Below are 27,263 nucleotides of genomic sequence, written 5' to 3' on the forward strand. Positions count from 1 at the left end.
TCAAATGTAGTGGAGTCAAAAGTACAATATTTGTCTTTATGTAGTGGAGTAAAAGTCACAAGTTTCCAAAAATATTAATACTCAAGTAAAGTGCAGATACTCAAAAATCATACTTAAGTACAGTAATCAAGTTAATGTACTTAGTACTGTCCACCTCTGCTTCCACAACAGCTTGCAACCCATGTCCACAATGACCCAATGACTTGACTTACCTGGCAATAAATTATTCTCAGTCTCAACAAACAAATAGGCTATGAAAATGTTTGCATTCTGTTGTTCATTTCTTTTCAAAATGTTAAATAAAACGTTATTTGTGATTTTTATACACAGTCATATAAATGATACAAGCAAGGCAACCACATACAATTAAGATAGGCCTGTAGAATATATGTTCTCAGTTTTAAAAAGGTAGGCCTATCACTGCTTAACAAATATAGCATGTAGTTTTGTAACAGTGTCCATAAATACTTTTGTAATGACCACAAGACTATGGTCATATACTGCTATTTCTGATACTCACGTGATAGCTGACACACACAAACACCACCTTTAAAGTTCAATACTCAGTTATGGGTTGTCATAACCAAATTTATATTTTATTATGCTCAAAGTGTCTCATGTTGCAGTAGGGCTGTTTGGTGGTTAAACCACGTAGGTGTGATTATAGAAGAGACAACAGGTTGCCATCTGGTGCCTCTTGTCTGTCTGAGCTTCCCCGCCCATCACTGGAGTTCACTCTCGTGCTGGCTACGGTGGAGTACTTAAGAGGGCTACGGATGAAGAGTCGATCTTCTGCTTTTTTAATCCAGCGCAATAACTTGGTGACAGAGTTGATGGCAGATGACTTTGTAACAAAAGGGCTAAAGCAGGCATACAGCTCAAACTTGTTGGTAGTCTAAAGAAAAGAAGATGGTTTTAAACAAAAATAGTTTTGCTAAACAGGTTTATTGTAGACTAAACATTAATTGAAATCTTGATTTGAAGTATTCAATTATTTTACTTCCTTACTTTGGTTTAAAAGTTTTTTTTTGTACTGCATAATCATAGGCTACTATTTTATTGTATAAAGAAAAGCCCACTTCATCTGAATTACTTGATAAACAGTGCAAAGGTTCGTACCCACGCCAGTAACACCTCTCTTTGTGAAACATGATAGATTATTTTCAGTGGCTGTGTGAGGCTGTGTATCCGGCTGTGAATGTGACGATACAGATCAAGCAGTCTTGTCCTCTCAAAACTCAAATAGGGCTCTTCCATCGACGAGCTACAAAAGAACAAACCACACAGAAGGTATAAAGATCAAGCAGCCTTGTGTTCTTAAACCCAAATAGGGCTCAACCATCCACAAGCTAAAAAAGAACAAACCACACAGAAGGTCTACTGCACAGTAATGTTCCAGGAAATAACAGCAGCTTTTGTTAAGACAAACTTCCCAGCAGTGTCATGTGAGAGGTTTGACGCGAAACATGTGAGCCTTCTCCTTCATTTGGCCTGGCACCTAACTGCTGGCTGAACAAAGAGGCCTTAAGGCCTTCACCTTGGGCTCGTCTCTCGGCATCATGTGTTTCCTATTGCACCACAGCCTTGCATACAATGTCTGACAAAGCCCTCTCAGTCTAGTCTCTACTTATTTACTCACATTTTTGCATAAATGGCTCCGCTGGGCAATTTTATGGGCAATAAACACAGACTGTAGTCTCTGTGTGTATACAAATTATGTGATATTGCAAGCCAAGTAAGATCTTTATTGTCACTGTGATGCCACAAAATGGAAAAAGCTTTGGTCACCAGAATGGTCGAATTACTGCAATGTTCTTATTGCTGGAAGACCCACAGAAAGAAACAGCAGGAAAAAAATAATTAAATGATGCTGCCTGCACAAATTGTGAGCCAGCACAACTGGTTTAGCCAGCATGAGTTATAGTTACTTATAGATAGAGATATTGTAGTTCATTCACATTTAACAGAGTGGAATGGAATGCGGAAGTGCACTCTCACCTGGTGAATTGTGGGAGCTGGTGGTGCTTTTCGGGAATGGTGAAAGGCATGTACATGAAGTGCCTCAGATCTGATATGCCGACATCACTGACATCATACAACTGAGCTCTTGAAATTACATCTAGAACATTCTGAGCCCTAAAGTTTTCTTCAATCTTCCTCTTGCACTCTGCTATTGCAAAGAAGGCATCCCTGTCTGTGGAAACGAGAAGTAGGCACACTGTGCAATCAGGAGGGTTCAGATAGGCCACGTAGGCATAGAAGTAGCAGTCAGAGTTGAAGAGGGGTAGGCAGATGGGTGTCCAGATCTCACCGCCGCGAAACGCTGAGGAGGACGTGATGAAGTTGAGCATCAGGAGCAGGTCAGTGGGCTTCAGCCTGGCATCCTCGAGAACCGTCCTCTCTTGGACGATGGTGAGCAGCTGGTTGTTGACAATGAGGATGGAGAAGACCAGATTCGGGGTGATGGCTTTTTGTAAAATTTGGCTGATGGAGTCTCTTAGGGAAGGCAGCAGGGGCAGACACTGCACAGCAGACAGCAGGAAGCTGGGGTCTGTGTCCATGAGGTCAAGTAGACCATCCAGGATCCTCTCCGATCCTGTCAACAGGCGGCGCAGGTCGTAGTTTTTTTTCTGCTCAAAAATACGGGTTATGCTCGCCTGGGTGAGCATGCTGACTATTTGGTAGTGCACATACAGGAGTTCAGTATGCAGCTGTTGTTCAGACTGCTTGTTATTGGACACCAGGACAAGCACCAAAGGACCCTGCTGCATGAAAACAACTGTGTGGCCATCTGCAGGAAGGCAAGGAAGGAAGAAGAATACAGCATTTTATATATTTGTAATTAAATCATTTAACAGAGCAAAATGAAACATAGCACAACAGGGGATGGCCTACCAATGAAATCTCAGAGCGGCTTCAATTTCAGCTTTGCCAAAATTACCATGGCAACAGAGGCACGGCTACATTGTGATGGGTCATGGGCAGCAAAGAATTTGTCCCCCAAAACGGTTTCATTTGCAAGAACAGATCACACAGAGGAGGTGGATGTGATTGTGAACTGTTACCTGAGTGGATGGAGCGGATAGTGTCGTCACTGCTCTGGACAAAGGAAACCAGCGCCATCATGACACCCATTGTAGTGGAAAGTGCTTCCTCGTTGCCATAGCGTGAGTAAATGGGCTTGCCTGCCTCGCTCAAGACGAACACATGCTTCCTGTGTCCTCTCCAACTGTCTGTCATCACTTCCTCTTCATGATTGCCGTTGGGGGAGGGGGAAGGGGAATCTCCATCAGCCTGCTGCACCGAAGGCCCCTCGTCTTGTCCCTGTACAGTTCCATAGGTTCTAACTGATGCACTCTCTCTGCAGTCTTGTAATGAGTGGTCAGAGGAGTCCATGGAACCATTCATACTATCACTAATGTCTCCTGTGTGAGTGATCTCATACATCTTATTGGTGTCTCCCCTGTCAAAGATGTGTTGCATGTCCTTTCTGCCGGCAACTGGTAGATTGTTAGAAGTGTCATAGTGCATTTATGCTAGTGAATGATCAGTGGTATCTAAAACTCACAGAACAGTGAATATTTTCATGCACGAACAAATCAGAATATAATTCACCAAAATGACAAATACATTACTGCTGAAAACCAAGCCTTAATTGTTTTTGAAGTTAAAAGTAGGCCTTTCACATTCTAGAAATCCCGCATTAAGTTTAAAGTTACTCAGGCTTATTTAATCAATGTAGCCTATATTTGGATCAAGTTCAGCGATTACTAGTTAGAACCAGATATATTAGAATCTAGCTAGAGTCCCTTTTTTTGTAAAGTTCATCTGGTGAATTTGGTAAGACACCATTGTTTTGATGTGTCATGACATTTACCAAAGCAGACATAACAGTGATTTTCCAATACTTTTTAAATCATAGTTCCTTTGGCATAATGAGTAATAAAAATAAAAAAGACTCTACTCACATGCTGCTTTAAAGCTGAAGTGAAAAAAGTAGCAGTTCAGTTTCAGCTGTATCCCGGCTAGTGTGACAGAGGAGGAATGAACACTGCAGCTGCTTCTCTATGAGACTATGTCCATTATGAGTGGACGAATGTTGTGATTCCAATTTCAAAATAAAAGTCCTCTATTGCCAGGTCAATTGTAGACTATGTCAGACAATAACAAAAGACGAAGACAGTGTGTCTTTTGTGTAGGCCCCTGTATCGACAGCAAATGCACAGAGGAATACTTAATAATGTAGTAAAAAATGAGTAAACTTTTATATTCAAATTTAAAATCAAATTGTTTGTTATTATTACATTTTCCACTGCTTGGTTGAATTTCCCATTGTCCTACAGGTTACAATTGAATTAATCCACTCTCAAGCCTCTTCAAGCACTGTTCTGTTCTGTTTCAGCACTTCCTCTTCATTATCACCCAAAACTGCCCTCAAAGCTTCCTTAATGAGCCGACAGCCAGCAGGATCAGCAGAGGGTTTTCAAACTGCATTTCACAATAAATGCATAGACCTGTGCTGGTGGGGCAAGGACTTGATACACTGTGTAGAAATACATGCAGTGATACACTATCTGCAGCACATGACAAGTACATAAAGTCTTATAAATGGAGTCTGACATAACTGACAACAATATTATATATTACATAGATTGTCTCATTGAATGGTATATTGTACTAGTTTTGATGTAGAAGCACAAACCAGTTGTTTGACAGGGTTCAGGTGTCACAGTGGTAACCATCTATTGCAGGGGTTCCCAACCTTTTTTGGCAGATTTCATATGTTTTATTTATATTTTTACAATGTACAGGTCAATTGTAAGAGCCAATATCTCAGCCGACCCCATTTGAATTTCAGGCGACCTCACATGGGGTCCCGACCTCAAGGTTGGGAAACGATGCTCTATTGTAGTATAGAGCATGGTTTCATTCTTCACTCAGCTGCAGCTTAAGAATAAATACACTGATCATTAGCCTTCCCAACAAACTGTCTTGCTAACAGTGACCCGCCTGCATGTTTTCACTTACTGCTTGATACAGTGCATGGGTTATTCAGAACCTTGTTAAATATGAAATTACATTATAACAACAGCAAGATGAAAGATCTAATCATTGTATCTATCTAATCATTGTCTATCTATATTCAGTATACAAAAGTATTAATTTACATCTATTCATTTACATATAACCCTACCCTTCCCCCATTTATGGATTTTATCAGCCTTCATGCACAATTTTATTTGTTCCTGTCATTAATAACTTTGACATTCAATGACTTTGCATAGCCTACACAATTTTTAAGATATACATTTTTATGGTCAATTATTAAGATCGATTTGAAAATGTACCTTGTCGGTACAGCACTGATTGACCTTTAGAAAACATAGGCAGATACATTTAGCAGTACGTAAAATGCTCAGAATGTATTCTTTCTTCAGGTCTGACTGACCATTTTAAGACCTGTGGTCTTTGTGCTCAATACAGCACTGCAATCATTTAGCTGCTCAAAATCTAAAATGGTGCAAGCAGCACTGAACATAATTGTGAGTGCATATCAAGTGACCAGCAAAGGCCAAAAAAAGGTAAACAAATGAAAGAATGTGCAAATATATGTCCTCATGCATCTCTCTTTATTCATCTCACATTTTGGTATAGGATTAAGTGATAAAAAAATACCCAAAATTATGGTATAGGCTTACAACAGATGGGTTTATGCTTAATGCAGTTTACCAACAGTGATAAGTGGAAAATTATTCTGTTAGGCTATTATTAGGCTATTATTTTGAATGTTTATCTTGATCTGTGAAGTTCAGCAAATAATGAGAAATGTATTTTATTTTAACAAATGTAGGCTGCAACTGCACTGCAATGCAACGGAAAAAAGTTTTCTGGGACTCGATGAGGACTTGAGTGGTGCGTTATGTGGGCACCACTCATGATAAAGGGGACTGGTGGGAGTGATACTTGTGGCAACTCCAGAGTGATCTAACATCCAACATTAATGTGAGATGATATCAAGTTTTGTCTCGCTGATCATCGTGTTCAACAGGTGTTCCTTAGGTTTTCGGTCCACATAGCAGGTAGTCACAAAAGGCCATGTATGAGGGAAACAAAAAAAAAACTTCCTGCTCCCAGCATTGCTGACCACAGACGGAAACAGTGATGTAGAACTTATCAAACTGCCTGCCTTCGACTCACTGGAGTGCAAATCTATCATGCTCGCGTTACAGTCGACTGTCGCCCTCATGTCCAGATGTAGATCACACAAAGCTCGCGCCTTTCAGTCAGCTGTAGCTGTTCGTGCTGTATGGTTAGGTAGAGGTTTGGCTACAGTATTACAGTACGTTTTCCTCAAAAATGGAAAGACACATCCTGAAGTTTATTTATGAGGCAAAGTCACGGGCAAATGTAGACAGCCTTATCACATCCGAGTATAACGTAAGTTTTGAATCCGTTCTGATGTTTTTTTTTTTTTTTGTCGCATTTCATGATGCATAATATCCAATTGTTTTCACGATTCTGCGATGTCACCTTTGTTTGTTTGTTTGTGTGTGTCTTATGTGCTGTGTAGCCTAGGCCTACTATATAAGTCAAACAGAATATCTGCAATCATTAGTTTAGCAGCATAGCATGCATCATGCTTTCTCTTGTTTTAATTTAGGCAGTGCTGTTTAATTACACAGCATACCTTTCAGACCCTGAAAGTCTAATCCTGGAATATTTTTCAGGATGGGGCTACTCTGTTTAGTGTTATTGTGCAATAGTTTAACTTCGTAGTGTGGATTGTGGTTCACAAAGCATTTACAGAAGTAAACTCTCTGAACTTCATTGCTGCCAGCATTGCAAGTGAAAATGATGTAGCCTAGTTATACATTTGATCCGCTGTTCCTCATTCAGGCTCCAGCGTTCATGTCACTGACGTACTAACTGTAACAATCAGGAGCAGAATGTCATGCTCCAGTGAGAAAAAATAATCCATTTTGGACTTGTTTTGCCAAACTCACCCGAGATCATTCACTGAGTGTGCCTGATATCTATATGGGAGATGGCTGCTGATACTATAAGCATTGACCAGAAGTCAACTTGACCTACATTTGATATTGTTCTGCTTAAGTAAATAAGTTCAGATGTGCTTGTCAGGTCTATAGTTGTACATTGACCAGGCAAATGAAAACCAGGAAATAATAATTTGTAAATGAAGCCTGGATTTTCCAGTCACACATTTTATCTGCTGGTAAAACATTAACACAAGGCAATATGGTTACAGTGTTTGATCAAACATGTTCAAAAATGTGCAGGATTTTTGCATTATTTTATGTGGGTTACATTTTATCTTTTTTTCTGGGTTCATATGAACAAGGTACCTGGTACGGCACACTAGATTGTGCAACTTAGTTACTGACAACTTCTAGCTGTGTTTGTGCTGAAGCATTTAACAAGTGGTTTTAAGTGTGAATAATTCTCATAGACTCATTGCCATTACAGTTAATACACCTCTGGTTTAGAATGAAAGTAGACCTATGGTATCTTAGGGCTATCACTATGGTAGCATGCATGCAAAATAAATAACCTCTTTGACAGAAAATGTCGTTTTTGATGGATGAAGATTTACTCAGAGTTACTCAAGGAACCTACAACTGAATTGTTAGTCTACCATTGAAGTATTATTGAGCACCCAATAAACCCATAAAGGGCTTTATCATTATTATCATAAGTAATTTAATCTTACCTCATCAGAGGTAATGCATTGAGGATTCTTTAAAAAGGACAAGTCAAGAACCCTTACTCTGGTGTAGTAGAGTTTTGTAGTGTATTTTACATACAGTAATGTACATTCTATGTAGGTAAAACTTTCTCAAATGCATACATCTGTGAAAAGTATTGTAAATGTTTAATTTACATGTATTTGTTTGCAAAGGTATTTAAACTATATCATGACATAATCATTTCCAAAACAAACTAGATATTCTTAGAAATAAACTTAAGTGGAGTTTTTAAAATAAAAAAGTACAGTGTAGCAAGAAAACAAGGGACAGATGCGGCTCATGGCAATTGTAAACGTCCAAAAACACCAGGTTTCAGTCTAGACTCAAAGTAAAGGTGGGGGAATATCTAATATCCTTTGAGAGTTGGTTCCAGCTGTGGATAGAGCAAGGGTTTTAGTGTGGAACAATAAAGTGTGTGGCAATCATTGGTGTTTTGAGTTCAAAACCCTCAGAGAAAATGCTGCCATCTACTGGGTGAACTTTTTGTTCACTCCTCAGTTATAAACGTTAAGTTGCCGCTTCCCTGCCATTTGAAACGTCATTCAGATTCAGAAAAAGAATATTGTTCTATTGTTGATTTGGCTTGTGTGTGTGCTGCTGTGCGTATGGATTTGAAACTGTTTGTAGTTTATTCATTCTGTTTTGTCTATCTTATTTACAGAGGGTACGTCAGCTATCCATAAAGAGGAAGCAGGAATTAGGCTTAACTGCAGAGGAAGGACGCCTCCAGGAGAACGTGAAAAAGAATCGCTACAAGGACATATTGCCCTGTAAGAGATCACTTTAAACTGCAATGACATGGCACACGTTCCATCCATGTACGTGTTATGATTCGAGCATTCTTTTGTACCACATGGTTTCTTACATTGTCTGTTATATTTAGGGTAGGCTACATTTAGGTCTAGTGTTAACGAAGAGGCTCTTGATCCAAAGCAGTTTGTGGATTGTGTGTGGAAATTAAATTGTCCAATGTAACACAGTGTACAGTAATGTCAGTTATTTGGAGGTCCAAACTGTCATCTTCATGTCTTTTTAGAACAACAATAAGAATATCCAAACAGTATCCTTCCTGTATCCTATCCTTCCCTATCGTGAGAAGTCCTCTGACATACTAACTGATGTGTGACGGTATAAATTATGCCATTTGGATATTCCACCTTTCAACTTTTGATTCTTTTTTTTGCCTTATAAGTGAGTAGTATACCTGGTGTTTTAGTATCAAATGTGTATATTGTATCTGAGATCATATCTCTCCTTGTCTGTGTCTGCAGATGACCAGACCCGTGTTCCTCTCTGTCTGTTTACAAATGAGAATGAGTCTGACTACATCAATGCCAGCTTTATCCAGGTTGGTTTCCCCCACAAAAACACACACAGAAACTCACTGGGGATTTGATTTACACCGAAAGCAAGGTGTAGGTGTGAGTGTAACGTAAAGTAATCAATTTACACTGTCTTCACTTGACGATGTACAGTAACAATGCATTTACCAATGTGTTTACCAATGTGCTTTTGGATGCATATACTTCACTTGCGCCCTAGAAATAGAACTTAAGTGTACATATGCTCTCCTCATTTTTACAGACCTAATACATGCATAAAACACTACCAGTCTAAATTGCTACACACACACTTGTGTACGGTTTGTGTATTTAATATAATAATTTATTTTTGTATACTTTTTTATGCTATATTGTTTGTAAATGTTGGAAAAGATGTATTAATATGGTGATGCTCTTAGAAAAAACACATATTGGGGTTTGAAATCCTATAGCAGTTCTGCTCCAAATAATTGGTACGATGCCAACATGCACTACTACAAGGACTAAAATTTAAAACCTTTTGAAATTTCCCCTTGGGGATCAATAAAGTATCTATCTATCTAAATATCTTCTTTTTTTGCACATGCATGCACACATACACATCTACACGTACAGACATACACACACACACACACACACACACACAGGCACGCACAGACACACACACACACACACAGGCATGCACACACACACACTCACTCACACACACACACTCTCATGCACACACACACACTCACACTCACGCACACACACATACACACAGGCACACACCAACACACGCATGTTGTACGCCGTTTTGGTTTGTTTCCTGAACTTGCCGTTGTGAGGCCACATCACTTTGGATAAGTGTCTGATACCAGTCACCTTCAAGTTTGCCCATCATTCAAACATTTTTAATAAAGTATTGTGTATTTATCTCAAATAATTAACTATACCTTACATCTCAGATCTAGCCATAACATTATCCTATACTCTCATTTTCTTGCTTTGTGGAGATGTATATTTTGTCACCACAATTCTAGTTATGCACTACACTAAGAATAATTAACCAGAACAGCTACACTGCAGGCTTCTGTATTCATCTCTGCTCTGATCTGTGAGCTGTCCTTCATAAGAGAAGTGTAAAGTGTGCCGATGTTTTCTTGCCTCTTGCAGGGTGCCACTGCAAACAAGAGCTACATTGCCACTCAAGGACCCCTGAGCCACACAGTGGTGGACTTCTGGAGAATGATCTGGCAGTACGACGTGAGGGTAAGGCTGTGTTGAAGGGGACTCTTGGTCAAGTAGTTTCATCTTAAACTGGAATTCTCTGACTGGCAGTGTTATAAAATTGTTGTGCAAATCGGGAATTTTTACATGTTCAGGGAGAGCTACAATTGTTGTTTCTCCTTACCTACTGAAGGCATAACAGTGCCCTGAAGAGCCACTCTTCAATTAAAAATGGTCCTCCATGTTGATCATTGTGATAAATAAACTCAATATAGGAAAAGTGGTGCAATTTTTGCATGTGCTCTTCTGTGCTTTTTCAGGTCATTATCATGGCTTGTAAAGAAGTAGAGCTGGGAAAGGTAACTTTGCTTTTGTAATTAGTCTGCTGAGAGATTGGTTGGCACCTGTTGTGCATTTTTTCCTGTCTGATTTTATGTTTCTTTTTAAGAAAAAATGTGAAAACTATTGGGCTCCTATTTCTGGGACATCAGTTTTTGGCGCCTTCACAGTAACAAATGTACGTTTATAAACTTCATAATGATATTTGAACTTCAGAATGATAATAACCTTCAAAATTATCTTTCTATCATGGGTTTAGTGGTACTTTAAAGGTTTTCATGTCCGTGTTACAAAAGGCCTTTTCAACAAGCACATTAAGTACAGTACATGGGCTTTTGCAAGTTTGTCCGGTGTCAGCATCAGTTACAAAACTGAAAGTTCCTCTGCAGGAGGAAATAAGGTTGCAGCAATTTTCACTCAATCTTCTTTTGTCTGACAGTTGGAAGAATCTGGGCCAGATGAGGAAGTAATTAGAAGGACGTTTGTGGTGAAATATAACCAAGTAAGTGTCACATGCCACGTGTGAAATATAGTCAAGTGTGTCCCATCAAATGGCTTTGTCATACAGAAAGTAAAAGTGTGTGTGTGTGTGTGTGTGTGTGTGAAGAGGCCATGTTTACCCATAACCACTAATGCAGAAAGGATGAATAGCATAAAGCACTCTGTGTTTGATCAGACCTAATCAGTCTAAATGTGTAACTTACTTCCATCAATGTTCGCATCTGTACATTCTTCTGTACATTCTTCCCCTGTGTTAAGGTCCCAATAAAAGCATTACAATGTGTGTATATATATATTATATATATATATATATATATATATATATATACCTATATATATATATATATATATATATATATATATAGACTTATTTTTAATTTCCTCTCGCAGGACTCCCGCTTCATCTACCATTTCCAGTACACCACGTGGCCTGACCATGGCATCCCCCAGTCCTCTGATGGCATCTTGCACATGCTGGAGCTGGCCATGAAAGCTCAGGGGAAACACACGGCCCCTGTGCTGGTCCACTGCAGGTTCAAGTTCCTCTCTCTGCCTCTCTGTCTCGCTACACGCTAAAAGTGTCTGGACTCACTTCCACACAGACTCACTTCCACACAGACTGGCTATCTCCCCATTGTAATTTGCTCCTGTTTAAAATGACCGCCCTCCTTCCTCAACACACACACACACACACACACACACACACACACACACACACACACACACACACACACACACTACCATCTTCATGAACCTCTTCATGTCAGCCTCTGTCGAGCCGAAACTTAGTGCCCGTCGCTGGTGTGACATGCTGTACTCCTGTGGCACAAAGCCGTTCTGTCCTTTTCTCTCGTACAAAATAGCATGTTCTCTCAGCAAGGTGCCCATATGCCCATTAAAATTCAACAGTGCGTGTGATTCCGTGTCGATCATCTCCATGCATGTTAATGATTCCATTTAAATGATGTGAGACATGTTCAATATTCAGGACCTGATGGAGGCCGCAGCCACCAGTCAGTTCAGAGACTGTCGCCCAGTTTTCTTTTTCATGTCTGTCTCTAGAATGTGCCGTGAGGCCAACATGCAACAACTCTGTCAGTCTTGCTGTAAATTAGTGGCAGATTTAAAATGTTACTGTGATCTCTAACAACAAAATTAATTTGAAGTATTTTTCGTATTAAAGGGTTATAGAGGTAGCGGTGGTGTCTTTACTCTGTATCTGCTTAAAGCCTGTGATTAAATTGCTGAATGATTGCTAAATCTGCTTTGTGTGTAGTGCTGGTTGTGGGAGAACAGGGGTGCTGTGTGCCGTGGATTATGTTCATGATCTTTACCAAACCAAGGTACTTGAAGCTTTTTTTTTATTTGTGTGTTCAAATACTAATTCATTTTAAAGGTGCTCTAATCGATGCCATGCGTTTTTTAGGCGAAAACATTTTATGTCACTTACTGTAAACATCACCTAACCAACCACTAGCTGTCTGTGTCCTGAATACACTTGAATGTAAAACGTGATCTCTGTGGACAGCCCAGGCTCCAAAAACGGCAACAAAAACAACCTGGGCAAACCTAGCCCATAAAAACATAACAAACTGTTCCAGCAAATCACAGACGAGATGCACGTTTAGGAGAGTTTCAATTGCACGGGAGCAGCACGGGAGGGAGGGGGAGGAAGTAGCGAGCTAGCTCCCTGTTTTGTTTGAAAGTCAACAGAATTGACGTTACCCAGCATCGCTTAGAGCACCTTTAAGCAATGAACAATTACAAAAACATTGTTAAACACTGTTTAAACACGGTTACACTCTACCACTGTTAATTTGTATATGCTTCATTAATTAATTTCCTGAAGCAAATCAAAGAGGATTTTAGCCTAAAGGACATCATTCTGGACATTCGAGATCAAAGACCCTCTGCTGTACAGACAAAGGTATTGTGGCAACCATTTTAAGTACTGTACCATAATAGCACATTTCTCTCTTCAATATTATACCACTGTATAAAATGTATGTAATATGTGTTTGTTTGGTAGCACATATTTGACCAATTCAGAAAATAATTTAAAAATGCTGCTCTCGATTCTCATGTTTCAACAGGAACAGTATGAGTTTGTATTTAAAACCGTGGTGCAGATGTTTGAAAAGACTATGTGTGGTACCAAGCCCAATTATGAAAACCTCAATGAGGTATGAAAGACATTACGTTTGTTTGCCTCTTGCCTCAGTTGCTTTGTTTTGTGACTACTGTTTGTTGATTGCACATAACAAATGTGTTTTCCTATTTTCCCATTTGTTAATACTGTTTGTTGCTAGAGGTGTGTATTGATATAGTTCACATACCTTAAAGCATGTGACCTTTATCTTTATGTTGCTTTTATGCTGGGTGTTATCATCAGATGATTCACAGTACCACTGATATGAGATGTTGTAATAACAGTCACAATACTCTAGATGGCAGACTTTGTGAATTCTAATAGAGAAGGATATGGTGAGCATTGTTCTCGCAGTTTGCATAAATATGGATAGAATCCATTATAATCCCATGTATCTAGATGTTGAGTGTGGGGGCGTTTATCTACTGATGGAGTATGTGACTCACTTAAAAATATTGTTGCAATTGCCTATTGCTGTAATTATTTCAACAAAAACAAATGTCTCAAACCTGGTAATGATATGCAGTCAGAGACAGTATGTGTAATATTTAAAAATGTAGTATGTAATATTTAAAGATATATGAACATGCTTCACAAGTTGATTGAGGTATATGTCAGAAATATTTGGCAGGATTGGTCATTTCAGCTGCCAATCAGCAAGCCTTGCCACTCAAAGTCAAGTTCCATAAAATACCAGACTATTTTCTGACTTTTAGGTGTCAAATAACATTTGTTTTAATAGTTCTAACTTCTCTCTAAGGCCTAGTCCACACGTACCAAACCGATCTTTTTTTCCTCCGTCTTCCCTGGAACCGTATCAAGAATATTTGCGTCCAAACGGATCCATTTCAACACGACTCAACACGTTACTTCATATCCCAGGCCTATAGGTGGCACTGTTTCTTTACAGCAATTTACCAAAACTTTCACGCTGTAGGCTTTACAAACAGACAGAATAGGCTACGACGAAATGGCTAGTGCAAGGAAACCAGAATTGTGTGGACTGATGGTGAACTGTTAACTGTAGTCAACTGTAAAACTAATAAACTTTATTTTACGGTTTGTGAAGGGTGCTGTCCCGTCCTTTATTTGGCTAATGCAGGTAGGCCTACTAATCACCTTTACTTTATTTGGTTGTAGGATAGTCCGTGATTCACATTAGTTTTGGCTATCACCGCAATTAGGCTACTAAACGCAAGGCTTACCCAAGTTCTAGGCTATTCTGTCGCCACATTTATTATATTGCTATAAAACCTTCATTAGTAGTAACAGTCAATACTTTTGCCTGCATCAAATCGTGCATTCGGATTCAGTGTGCTACCATCGGCTTAACGTGAGTTCTAAGCGTCTTTGTATGTATAATATCTGATTTCACTCGACTGTGAATGCATGTATGTTATAAGACATGTAAAATAAATGAATGACACTGGCACTACGCACAAATTAATGTAGCCTAAACTTACACAGCACTTTCCTAATAACTTAAGTTCTCTCGCGTCACTGACAGTAGCTAGAATGCATAAAAAAACAGTGATTCATTCACCAAGTCATAAGCTATCGGCGCTGCGCAGCACCAGTTGTGTTATTTATCTTACGGAGTGTAATCGTAGGTAATGTCATGTATGAAAACTAGTATTGTTAGGCAATACTATAAGTGCAAGTCCATGGCAGCTGAGGTGTGGCGATGACATCATCGATACGCAAGCAGGATGTGCGGTTTCGCTGTCTAAACGAATTCAAACGGGCTACGGTTTCAGATTTCTCCACTCTGGGACCAGGTTTCAGAAAAGTGCGGTTTCGGGCAGTGCGTTTACAGGATTCGTTTGGACGCTCGGCCAAGACGAAGCAAAACCTCTGTGTTTAACCTAAAAGCGTCTCCGTGTGGACGGGCCCTAAATGCCATCAGGGCACAATAGGCTTGAAAGGCAACAGATGAAAGCAGGAAATATCCAGTCTGCTAGCTTCCTCTATGCAAATAATTGTGTGCACAGGATGAGATGTGAATTAGTCTTGCGTAGAGAAACTGGTTGAGGTTGTGCAACAGTGCCTGCCTGCTGGTCTGGCCTCGCACGCAGCCTTGCTCATCTGTGTTTGTCTTTGCTTAGCATCGCGCCTCTCTCTACAATGACTCCGAGGACTTGTTGAAGACTGTGCTCAGATCCTCGTTATCCTGTGGTGGAGTGAGCGCCGAGAGGTGAGGACCGACCGACCGATTGTCACACTCCTTACTCCCTGTGGGGTTTGCTTGTAGTCAATGGTTACAGTGTCACAAGAACAGGGCAAGACAGCAGAAGGCTAGTTCAGTTTTATGGACCAGTGTTTCCCACAGAATTGAATTACATTTGTGGTGGTTGGTTTGCAGAATTAACTTGAAAACAGTTTTTAACAAATTAGCACAGCGTGGTTATGATGCTAACCAGATTTAGAGCACAATTTAGTACAACCTGGAAAATCGTTGAGTGGTGGTCAATGTTGATATTGTGGTGGGCCGCCACAAATAAGTCAATGTATGGGAAACACTGTGGACTGATGCATTGCTTAGGTATAGGGAGAGAGAGGATAGTTCAGAAACAGAGTGAATGCAGGAAGCTATTTTAAACACTTCAGAAACATTTCTGTCAGAATCTTGACTTCCTGTTTTTATTCACAGCTAAGTGTATTAGACGTTAATCGGTTTCTTTGTGTGCCCTTCTGTGCAAACTATTACTCACCAAACCCACAATAATCTCTCTTGTCTTGTGTGTCCAAATAATATTCCCATTTATTTTAACAAACCCTCATATTTTAAATGTTTATTATCTCTTTTTGGAAAGCCACTGATGTGTTTGTTTAGCTCAATTATGAAATAGTAATTGTGAAACTGTGAATTGTAAAAGTGCGAACTGTAAGTATGCCACATATGTTTTAGAATGGAAGCCTCTACAAAGAAATAAGTGAATCATAAATGAAATGTGCCCTACATTAGTGTAATGAAAGTCATCAAAGTTGACCAAGCAATACATTGCAGTAATTAACTTAACTTAGCAGTAAAAGAGAGTTATTTAGTGAGTTTTGATGGTAATTTTGATACCACAGATTTAATAGAGACCCAGTCAGACCAATAGTATGAAAAATCAGGAACAGAGTTTATTTACAATGATGCGCATCAAGGGAGAGACAGCATGACTTCACCTAAAGATCCATCAGCTGCTCTAACTAGACAAGGAAATAGTTAGAGTTTAAGTATCCTTCCAGGCTGACGGGAGATGGCGTTGGTCATCCCATCTCACGTGGACTACACTGAATCAGACCCTGATTAGTGGCAGCCTGGCAATCCGGAGCAGATAGCTACTGACGCAGCCATGCAGAACAGTGAAACACTGCAAAGTCATAATATTCCTGCTTATCTCTAAACACAGTCACACACAGATATACACAGGGACAGTACAGATATCATACAGTCATTACATAGAATCATACTTTTAGTATCAAAGTGACCCACTAATGAGAAATGCAGAACATTAAACCACATATTGGAATATTGGACATAATGTTCTATTCCACTTTCTCTCAGTCCCCCTTTTTCAGCCTTTATGGCTGGAACATTTAATCAAATAATGTCACTATATAAAATATAAATGATTATACAATTGTTTCATTAAAGTTAGTCAGATCCAAATAAGCAGGTACATGATTAGATATATGTTTTAAAGAATTTGGTTAGCACTTTATTCTGAACATATTCTGAACGTCTGAAACAAATGAAAAGTTGTGTTTTATTTTATTGCATTGCTGTATCATAAATAATTGTAAACAATATGGTCTAGTATGTATGTCATCATACCATATTATCTTGACACTGGTTTGCATAGTTGTAAAACAGTTGTAAAACCTTTTTCATGTCAATGATGAGAAAAAAAAATAATAATACCAATATAACAACTGCAGTGGGTGTGTTGTTAATAACCAGAATAGTGAAGTGAACATCAACAACCTCTCATCCTCCATGAAAGAAAAAGCTATCTTTAGTCATAACTTGATACACTGCAAGAGCTAGATGTCTATGTTATCAGACTACTCTTAATCAGACTCCCCCTTATGATCTGCAGCAAGGCTGCAAGATTATTCCCTTAGCTAAAATGTTGTCACCTATAACACTGTGTCCTAGAGCTTAGTGCGTCAGAGCATCAACAATTTGATAAATTCACTGCTGTTGGTAAGATTTCAACTTTGCTAAACTGGCCCTTAAGTATGAATTTAACTGATATGCTTCAACTCTTGTCAGTGTTGTCACTGCCAGAAGCATGATATTGTGGAGCAATGCTTAATACATATGTCCAAGCTAAAAGTTCTGCCACTTGTGCCCATCTCACCCTTTTTATCCAGAACCTTCTCTGCCCTCAGAACCTGTATGTCTTCCACTGTCGCCCATTCAGCTAGTCGCTCACCATATTGTATGGTGGCCTCACTCGAAGCAGGACCTGGCAGGGCTCAAGGCCTACACACCTAGCCAATCAACAGTCAAAACACATCTGTGTCTACCTTGAAGCAGGAACATAGCGTCCGCATGGCTTCCAGTGTTTGCGGCCTACACGTGGAACAGGATAACTTGGGTCAGGTTCTATTAGCATGGGGAGCAGGAAGCTTGGGGAAACAATTAGCCTGTATTTAAGACAAATGATCATACTTTCTATGGGGCCTTCATTAAATTTACAACTGGAAAATCTAAACCAAAACTGGTTTATGTGTATATGTGCTCCTGTGACTTGTAGTGGATTGGGGAGAGCAAGGATGGCCTTGATGCTTTGGTCCAGGCATCCAACACTCTTTATAGCACAGCACACAGCATTTCATTTTTTTTCTGCAAAGCTTCACTAAATTTAGTTAAAACAACAGATATTCCTAGGTGGAGATATCAGATATCAAAATGTATATAAAACACTGGAGGATGATGTAGGAGTTTGCGACCCTATGACATTTTAGTCATTGATTAAATCAATGTAATTTGAGGCTAACCGTGTAAATATACACTTTAGATCATCACAAATAACATGCAAAACTGTTATTTCCCTCACCAATGAGCACTATGTAGAGGTCCTTATAAATATCAAAAGGATCTCATAAACCTAGGTTTTTCTATTTAGGATGAATCACCCCTGAGCCTCTTCGCTTTGGGTTTCATCTCATCTTAGGACTACTTCTGACAAATAGCCTTGACTCCCTTCGGAGGATATATATATATATATATTTTTTTATTTTTTTATTTTACTCACCGAACATTTGCCTTTTGGTTGATCACTGGTTCTCGCTCCGACGTCTCAGGAGAATTCCCTTTCAGTAGGATCCCGTCACCGGGGGTCAGAAGATCAGCCATTTCGCCTTGCTGTTTCAGACAACCAAGGGCTTTCAGGATTCCAAATCCAAGGTCCCAGACCTCACCATGTACGGTTTTTCAGAAAGCTCGTTCTGACCCCAGATGTTGGGATCCCGGGACCTCTCGCAATTCTGTTAGTTAAATCAATTCGGAATCAAGAAGATGAGACAGGAGCCAGTGATCAAAATCATCCAATTATATTGAATATTTGCAAACTAGCACAGCTGGTTGAAGCAAAGAGTTTTACATTCTAAGAGTGCTAATATACTTCAGTGGCTACATAAGTCAAGCGTAACTACACCTAAAGTCATACAACTCCTAATGGGTAGTCCCTTAATCAAATGTTGGTGGTTTGTTACCTTACTTGTTGTTGTGATCAGATCTCTCATATATTAGGATCTCAGGCTTCTCTGAGTATATCTTATTCTAGGGCTAGGGCCTGAATCACCAGGGAAGAAAAAAAAAAAAAGATAGGATGGGCTGCAGCAACCCAACAGCCCTGGTCTAGCTTGTAAGTCTCTGGTTTACCCGTTGCTGCGTGTTCAGCTCCCTTACGGGTGTTTCCAGAGGCCCACCCCAGAACCAGGACTGAAAGATCACCCCCCTCCATTTTGTCCCAAAGGAAAAACAAAACACTTAGAACTGTAGAAATTATTAAATGACAATTGTAATTCAATGGCTCTTTTAGCATTGACAGTAAAACCAACAAAAATAAAATAATCAAGGCATGTTGACCAAACACAAGCCAAAACAAAACATGTTCCACTCTTAAGAGAAGTAACTCTTGACTGAATTAATATGTTATGCTATCAACATCAAAGCGTCATTTTAAAAGAGAATTTGAGACTCCTCTGACAAGAAACACCTTCAAATTGGTCGAACTTAGATATAAAATATCTTTAACTTCATAATTCAAGTGTAATAAATGTCTTTTTCTCTTCTCCACTCTCTCTCTCTCTTTACACTGGCTCCCTGACCTTCAAGTGCAGAGATAACAACCACTCACACACACACACACACACACAGCTAAGTCAGAGAAGATCTGTACCTTATGGTTAAGTGTGTTAGTGTTTTCCGTACCAGCAAGAGTGCCCTCAATGGTGACCACAGAATATCCTTTACCTTTGTGAAAAGGAACAACTCAACAGGAGAGAAGGAATTAGACTTCAAACACTTAACAAAATCTTGGCTTTAGTTTAGTTGATCAAACAAGTTTGAATCCCAAGCAAAAACCCAAAAATAATTCTCTTATTGAGGAATAAAAAAACAAAAAAAACAATTCAAAACAATTAACAGTCAGATGCATCTTTCTTAGGTGTATTCTCAGTTACAGTCTGTAACAGATATGTGACCTTCATGCATATCAACTGGCCAACACACACACACTCTCACTCAGGCCTCATGTCGACTGACAGGAGGGAAGACAAAGACAAAACGAACTCAGTCTTTAGTTGCAACACATAACATGTAGCCTATACTTTTAGACGGATTCTTTCTTCTAAATATTTTGTGGTATTTTTGATTGGCTGACACACAATGTTAGCAGCACTGGGATGTTTTGAATAGGCGTCCCCACCTTTATCTTAGTTCGGCCCAACTAATGCTGCTGACCATGTGTGGCTGCCACAGACAGACAAAGCTGCCAAGTAAGTTAACTTTCCCTTAACAACGCAGATGAGGCGGAAGTTTTCTTAGATTCAAATAGCTTTGCAGCTCCGAACAAACTATGCCAAATAATAGTTCAAGCAGAGACCGGTTGACACTCAGACATGTTAGTGTCAGAGAGTAGCAGACAATTGCAAAGTACACATACACATAACCCGTAGGTCAGAAACATACATAGACGTACATGTTGAGACATAAACTCATAAACTCATGTTCCTGATTGGTTACCGTAAAGTGACTGGTCTCAAAATTTGACAGATTGTCCAATTTAGCAAACCCAGTGAATGTGATCTCTCGCCCAGACCTGTACTCGAAACATCTGTAACTCTCCGGAGATTCGTTACCGTAGGCCCAACCGTGTGCGCACACAATGTGTTCCTTCTTTCGGCCTTTGGCCCAATTCTGTCTATTTTTAAGACAGGAGCTCTACTCAACGCAATCCCCCTTTGCCCTTAGGCAGTCATAATAGCACTTTAAAGGAACAGAACGTACTACTCACCGAGAGCGCGTCTTTCCAGCGGGCTGAGGGATCACACACAGTAAGTTTGGTAAAAAGAACAATCCTTAATTCAATAGATCAATACAATCCTTATCAATCTCGGTAGGACCTCCATAAACTGATGGTAATTTTGATACCACAGATTTAATAGAGACCCAGTCAGACCAATAGTATGAAAAATCAGGAATAGAGTTTATTTACAATGATGCGCATCAAGGGAGAGACAGCATGACTTCACCTAAAGATCCATCAGCTGCTCTAACTAGACAAGGAAATAGTTAGAGTTTAAGTATCCTTCCAGGCTGACGGGAGATGGCGTTGGTCATCCCATCTCACGTGGACTACACTGAATCAGACCCTGATTAGTGGCAGCCTGGCAATCCGGAGCAGATAGCTACTGACGCAGCCATGCAGAACAGTGAAACACTGCAAAGTCATAATATTCCTGCTTATCTCTAAACACAGTCACACACAGATATACACAGGGACAGTACAGATATCATACAGTCATTACATAGAATCATACTTTTAGTATCAAAGTGACCCACTAATGAGAAATGCAGAACATTAAACCACATATTGGAATATTGGACATAATGTTCTATTCCACTTTCTCTCAGTTTCTATGTGACAGCTGCTGGAAGGATACACTTTTTTTAAACATCGCTTCTGACATTACAAAGCAGAATTGCAAAGGTCGATTTGCAAAATCCTTATATGAGACAACTAATGTGTAGGAAATCAGGTCTTCAACCACACAGAGATATCAATCTTTGGACATTTACTGTGCTGACATAATTGAAATTTTCTACACTCATGTAGAAAATGTAATCTGACCAAATGTATATTCAGATATTAGTTATGTCTTGAGTTTTGAGCAGCTAGGGCCAAAACTGATTTTTGAAATGTCATTGATTGTCATTGTTGGTTAAGAGTTTGGCTCAAGTCACCATGCTATTGGTGAGGAAATTGGTGGTCTGTATTCTTAGTGGCCTTTCTAAAATTTACACACAGTTGCTCACTTGCACAAATAGAAGAGTACAAGTCTGTTATTTTTGCGAGTGGTCATATTCTTATGATTAACCTGCAACTCTAAATACTCTCTGTGCTCTGCTTTGGTAAAACCAGCCTGAAACTCAGAGCCAAACCACCTCAGCCCTCGCCACGGAAGATGAACGACACCTATGCAGTCGTCAACAAGTCCAAACAGGCTCCCACCACAGTAACGCACCACTATGACAACGCCGAGTTGGGAGGGCTCAAAGGGAAGCCGCCGAGTGCCGCCCCAGCTCCAGCTCCAGCCACCAGCGAACTCTACAGCATCGTGAAGCCCAAAGGGAGGCCTGGCACTCGGTCTCCCACGCCCCTCACCGTGCCCATCTACGACACGGCAGGAGTGGGCAAGCAGCGGGCAGGGGATGCACCGGCAGCACCGGCCAAAGACCATGGCGACTACGAGCCGGTGCCAGGTGAGGGGGGGCACATAATGGGTTATCGTAGGGAAAGGGAATTTACCTTTTCACACCTTGTAAATGTGCTGAAGGCGTTCTCATGAACATCCTGTTCGCCTGTCACTTCCTTCATGCACATAAACCGTCAGTATTTTCTATATTGGTAATTGTCAATTCATATCAAGTCATGTTTATTTTGAAACTTCCTACATAGGAAGGCCAAAAATGAATGTTACTTATCAAGAGAACACAATCTCTACACTAACTTACCACAGGTTGCGCTGAGAAATAGTTGTAAAAGCATATAGGCCCTTATTATCAGGGTGGCATTTCTGAGTGCATTGTTTCCATGCATGTTTGCATAAACATTTGCATAAATGGATTCCATGATTCTTGCCAGTTGCACAAGTCTAATTACTAATCAGGTTATTTAAAACATTTGGATGATATCCCAGACTGTTCGTCTGCATAGAGCTCTGCAATAACACTGTGTTAAATGGCAGAGTTTGTGTTCAATATATTCTTCTCTCTCTTTCCAAAAAACAATTCAACAACACACATTGCAGAATTAAATGGAAATGAATATCCTGATGTCCTCTACATTAAATAGAGTAAAGGGCCTTTGTTTCTCTGATGGCTTTAGAAGCATGGCAGCTGTAATGACAAACCTCTGTAGTATGCTCTGTTATTTGAGGCAAAATTGAGGCACTGTATATTTGTTTGCTGTTTTTTCATCAGCACACTAATTTTGTTTACTTTTGGATTTGTTTCTCTCTCTTTCTCTCTCTCTCTCTCTCTCTCTCTCTCTCTCTCTCTCTCTCTCTCTCTCTCTCTCTCTTCATTACAGGGAAGTGTGGACCTCCCTCTAGAGAGACTCAGGTAATATCCTCATTTCCTCACCAGGCCAGTGCAAAGCTCTTGACTGCGCTTTATGGGTGTTCTGTGTACGGTGGTCTGTGAAACGAATCCGGGGGGAGCTGACGTTGTTCCAGCCCAGACACCTGACACATCTTAGCGAGCAAACAGAGAACAGCTTGCTGCTCCTGCTGATCAGATGTAGTGCTCACCTGTGTAAGATGACGCATTCAATCAAGTGAATGGCTCCATGATGAAGATGAAATGACAAATTATGCATAAATGAGGCGTTGACGGATGGTGTTTAGAGTACTAGAGTAGTCATTCCTGACTTGGGTGTGTCGTCTTATTTAAGAGCAACACTCTCCAGTCTCTCCAGTGTTTGGAGTCTTGGTTCATGGATTTCTCAGTCCTCATTTCCTGCTCCATCTTTAGTGTTTCTTTGTGTGTAATTTATGCTTTCATATGTTGTACAGATGAAGATGCCCGGCACCAAAGCAAAGAGTAAGTGGATCTCTAAAATATAATTTGCCAAGATTTTTGTATTCTTCTATCCCTCACAAGCTTATGTCTAATTACTGTTTGTGGCGTGTGTGTTTGTCTTTGAGACCTCTGACTAAACAAAGGTGTGGATAAGGTGTGTCAAAGGAGGCAGGATTTTTGCCAATAATCTTGCTTTCATTTTCTCCCTTCTGTCTTTCTTTCTCTCTCTCTCTCTCTGTTCCTCTTTCTCAACATGCTGTTTCTCTCACCTCACAGCGGAAAGCGTCCCATCGCAAGATGACGATTATGAGTATGTGTCGTGTCCCCTTAAAGACTCCAACAGGACAGCAGACAGCTTCTGTACTCCTGGAGGCCTAGGTAAATGCTGTCCCCCATGAACACAAACACAAAGGTGTGGACTTCTCTGTCAAGAGAAGAGAATTGATGACATAGGGAAGATTAGAAAATCAAAGAAATGGTCTGGAAAATTTAACTACTGTAGTATACATTTAGTATGTTTTTACAAGACAAACAGAATATGTCCAGGAAGTAGAATTTTTATGATACATTCAGAATATTATTATTGTCTCAAGTCTTGGTTTATGAATAGCATGAATTATATATGGCACATGCTGAGCCTATACATTTTTGGTATGGCCAGCACAGCGGTAGTTAGTGTATATAATGGCAGCACTTAAATTGTTAATTGTAATTGGTTAAATTGCGGCAGAGCTACATTGTGAAGAGATAGGAATTCTATAAAAGACCTTTGCTCCTTTCAGTCAGTAGCAAAGTAGCACTCTGGTGGTGGGTGTCTGTGAGAGCAGTGCCTAGATTTGTGTTCGGAGATTTACTCCGCTGACTTACCTGGGCACGTGGCCCTCTCCCTCACACACCTGTGGAGCAGGTCTGAATGTGTCTAATAGTTTGCAATCATCACTGTAATCAGCTCATTGCTCCATGCAAGGAAAATGATTGTGCGCTGATTGCCAAGTGTTCCCAGGGCAATTGATGCCAGCTTGTCAGCATGGCCGGAGACCTAGACTTTTAAAGGCTTTCTGTGACATTAGGAGCCAGACAGGCAGCTGGTTTGGGGCAATGCACAAATGAGGACACCATGACGTTGATTGCATTTACATGTAGTTATTCTCATGGCCATTTCATGACTTCGCTGCATGATGGTGTGACACATAATATGCACGTCGACATTTAGTCGTTAGTCATTAAGCATAGTCACCTGACACCTGACTTCCGCTTGGTTGGCACTGTGCATTTGTAGCATTGACTCGTATGTTATTCTGAGTGAAGTACAGCTGCTGTAGAAAGTGTGGAAACGCACAGACAAGAGACGTCTCCCCCACAGAGTATACTGATGTCGGCGTCTGCACCATTTTGTCTCTTTCTTCATCACAGGCTTCAACTGCAGGATTAAGAAGCCCAAAGGGCCCAGAGACCCTCCGGCAGAATGGAGTCGAGCTGAGCGATGATGAGACGGAGCTGGAGAGGCTCAGGCTGGTCTTCTCCTACTGACATACACTCTGTTTGGGGTGCTGGGGGTTTAGGACAGTGAGTGGATGTGAGATTGGGGTTGTGAGTTCATTACACTTAATTGCTTGGGTTTGTAATTCATTTTGTGGTGTGGGTTTTGACTATGTATATTAATTGCAGGGAAGTATCATTTGTAAATAGTGATTATTTAATGTAACTATTATGCAATAAACTTCATTTGGTTTGTGTTAACTGTCTGTTTTGGGAGTGTGGAAGTTTAAAACAAACTGCTGTACTGTACATTTACATACAATACTTGTGAAATGAAGTCCTGCACATCTGTCTTCCAGCTGTGAAATACTGATGCCCCTCAGCGTATTTTATTTCTCAAGAATAACAATAAGAACTAACAGACTACTAATAAACAACTGTTATTACTGTCAAATCAACTAATGTAGATGTACATACATAGTCATTAGGTCTTTCAGGTATTGTGTACATCAGTTTAGGTAGGATGGCACAAATGAACTTTGTGGACCAGCTCTGTTGTATATATTTATTATATATACAATATGTGATATTCCTGAACTCAAACTCTTTTGCAGCGTTTACTTTAGTCTGCTGCATATAGTCTTATGAGTCACACCTGCCAAAGTGATATTAAAGACGCAAGTCACAACGGTGGTACCAGCAGAGGTCACTGTTGAGGTATAATTCTCACAAAGCCACAGAAAGACAAAAACAGGTCATCTGAAAACAAGGGGGAAAAGATAATTACCCTTAGACTATGGACCGCCTTATATTAACAATAATAATAATGCAATTCTACATGTACTAATGTATTAGCTAATTGCATGTATCTGGAAAATATATGTATCTGTTTGTGCTATCATTGGTTTTTTAATCAATATAAGATGTTGCTATACAATGGAACAGTCTGCTGTGGCAATCCCATGTTTACTGAACACCCTGAGACGGGTTGTGCTTGTGTTGCCATTGTGTTTCAGTCATAGAAATCCATTGAAACCAAGCTTTGCACACACACACACACATTGGACAACAGATGTTTGTTTTTGCCAGATGCCTGCCATTTTGCCTCAAAGCTTATGGCCTTTTCCGTCCCTGCGGAGGCAAAGAAAACCCATCTTTTGGTGGGGGACTGGGTGTCAGTTTATGCGCCATGCTGTTTCTGCATGCCCTATTATTTGAAGATGCGTAACTGGTAAAAACTGTATGACCTTGTCGAAGCCCCCATAGACTTGAAACATGAAAAACTGCTGAAAATATCTGTTGTTGTGCCAGTCATTTTGGCAGAGCTTATGAAGTATTTATAGCAACCTGGGCTTTGTTTTTTGACAGGTTCTTTCTCCTTCAAACCACTCGGTTGGAAGTGCAAGTCCAGGCCCCTATCAAAAGCACATCACTCAGTTGCCATGGTTCGCTAGAACACGTGGAGGCGCGGAGTGGAGAGGTAGCGAGAGAGAGGAGAGCAGAAAGAGGAGAGGGGGAGAAAGAGTGTGAGCGAGGAGGGAAAGAGAGTGAGAAAGAGTGTGAGAGGTAGGTGAGGATGGAAGAGGTAGACGTGAGTGTGTGTGTGGAGGTGGTGGGGTTCAGTTAATGGCCACTCCATTTGTTTGCTGGGTCTGTGGGATGTCGGGCTTTTCACTCCTCTGGGCGGCTAATCCCATTCAGCAGATGCTAATGTGAAAGGGGAATCTAATGACCTTCTGCTGTGGCTTTTCAACCCAAGCCTTGGGCACTCTTCTAGCTAGCGCCTTCACCCTGCACAGCCACCACCTCCAGACACTCTTAGAGCATCGCTCACACATGGGAGCTGATACCTATGTGCTCTTGTGCAGGCGTTTGTCTTGATATACTGTATATTCACAGATGTACTGTATACATACATATATACAGTACATTCATACACATACACATTGCCTCAAACACAAGCACATTGTTTATGTCCCCTTCTTGAGCTATGTTGCGGTGTGTGGACTTCCACATTTGATTTCGTATAAAAAAGCCCTTTTTTGTGCACCAAGCATGACTTAATAAAAGAAATGAAAGAACCACTTTTGGCCCCTGTGATGTGCAGAGCCTTTTCACCATGTTTTTTTTTTAGTTTTTTTTTTAAATATATTCACACAGCAGAGCAGAAAATGTGCATCTCGAGGGCACGT

General features: G+C 40.2%; 2 protein-coding genes and 1 long non-coding RNA gene across 5 annotated transcripts; 1 reads left to right on the plus strand and 2 right to left on the minus strand.

Moving 5' to 3' along the window:
- Positions 1-548: 548 nt before the first annotated feature.
- Positions 549-1,369, minus strand: LOC143115057 (uncharacterized). The gene is made up of 2 exons (XR_012985037.1): positions 1,120-1,369; positions 549-895 (listed from the first exon to the last, which is right to left on the minus strand). It is a non-coding gene; the product is annotated as an uncharacterized LOC143115057 (long non-coding RNA).
- Positions 1,370-1,994: 625 nt separating this feature from the next.
- Positions 1,995-4,019, minus strand: mon1ba (MON1 secretory trafficking family member Ba). Its single transcript, XM_076276842.1, has 3 exons — positions 3,969-4,019; positions 3,066-3,500; positions 1,995-2,791 (listed from the first exon to the last, which is right to left on the minus strand). The coding sequence occupies exons 2-3, from the start codon at positions 3,481-3,483 to the stop codon at positions 1,995-1,997; spliced, it is 1,215 nt and encodes a 404-aa protein (XP_076132957.1). The 5' UTR covers positions 3,484-3,500; positions 3,969-4,019.
- Positions 4,020-6,205: 2,186 nt separating this feature from the next.
- Positions 6,206-25,332, plus strand: ptpn18 (protein tyrosine phosphatase non-receptor type 18). 3 transcript variants are annotated; one of them, XM_076276905.1, is made up of 17 exons: positions 6,206-6,438; positions 8,428-8,536; positions 9,038-9,114; positions 10,244-10,339; positions 10,618-10,656; positions 10,746-10,814; positions 11,076-11,138; positions 11,528-11,670; positions 12,414-12,480; positions 12,987-13,064; positions 13,231-13,320; positions 15,392-15,480; positions 21,932-22,272; positions 23,102-23,133; positions 23,586-23,613; positions 23,869-23,970; positions 25,006-25,332. In XM_076276905.1, exons 1-17 carry the CDS (start codon positions 6,358-6,360, stop codon positions 25,077-25,079), a joined length of 1,578 nt encoding a protein of 525 aa, XP_076133020.1. In that variant the 5' UTR covers positions 6,206-6,357; the 3' UTR covers positions 25,080-25,332. The 3 variants fall into 3 exon arrangements, with proteins under 3 accessions (XP_076133020.1, XP_076133021.1, XP_076133022.1); XM_076276906.1 differs by lacking the exon at positions 10,746-10,814 and having other exon boundaries at positions 6,207-6,438; XM_076276907.1 differs by lacking the exon at positions 6,206-6,438 and having other exon boundaries at positions 8,474-8,584.
- The last annotated feature ends 1,931 nt before the right edge of the window (positions 25,333-27,263 follow it).

Source organism: Alosa pseudoharengus, unplaced genomic scaffold (genome assembly GCF_046254945.1).
Source record: "Alosa pseudoharengus isolate Yale_2024_CS ecotype anadromous, Long Island Sound unplaced genomic scaffold, YU_APseudo_1.1 YU_APseudo_1.1_scf_9, whole genome shotgun sequence".
NCBI lineage: Eukaryota > Metazoa > Chordata > Actinopteri > Clupeiformes > Clupeidae > Alosa > Alosa pseudoharengus.

Coding starts and splice junctions, on each gene's coding strand:
- ptpn18 (XM_076276905.1), top strand. CDS start 6,358: ATGGAAAGACACATCCTGAAGTTTATTTATGAGGCAAAGTCACGGGCA. Junction 13,065..13,230: donor CCTCTGCTGTACAGACAAAG/GTATTGTGGCAA, acceptor ATGTTTCAACAG/GAACAGTATGAGTTTGTATT. Junction 23,971..25,005: donor CTGTACTCCTGGAGGCCTAG/GTAAATGCTGTC, acceptor TCTTCATCACAG/GCTTCAACTGCAGGATTAAG.
- mon1ba (XM_076276842.1), bottom strand. CDS start 3,483: ATGCAACACATCTTTGACAGGGGAGACACCAATAAGATGTATGAGATC. Junction 2,792..3,065: donor TATCCGCTCCATCCACTCAG/GTAACAGTTCAC, acceptor GCCTTCCTGCAG/ATGGCCACACAGTTGTTTTC.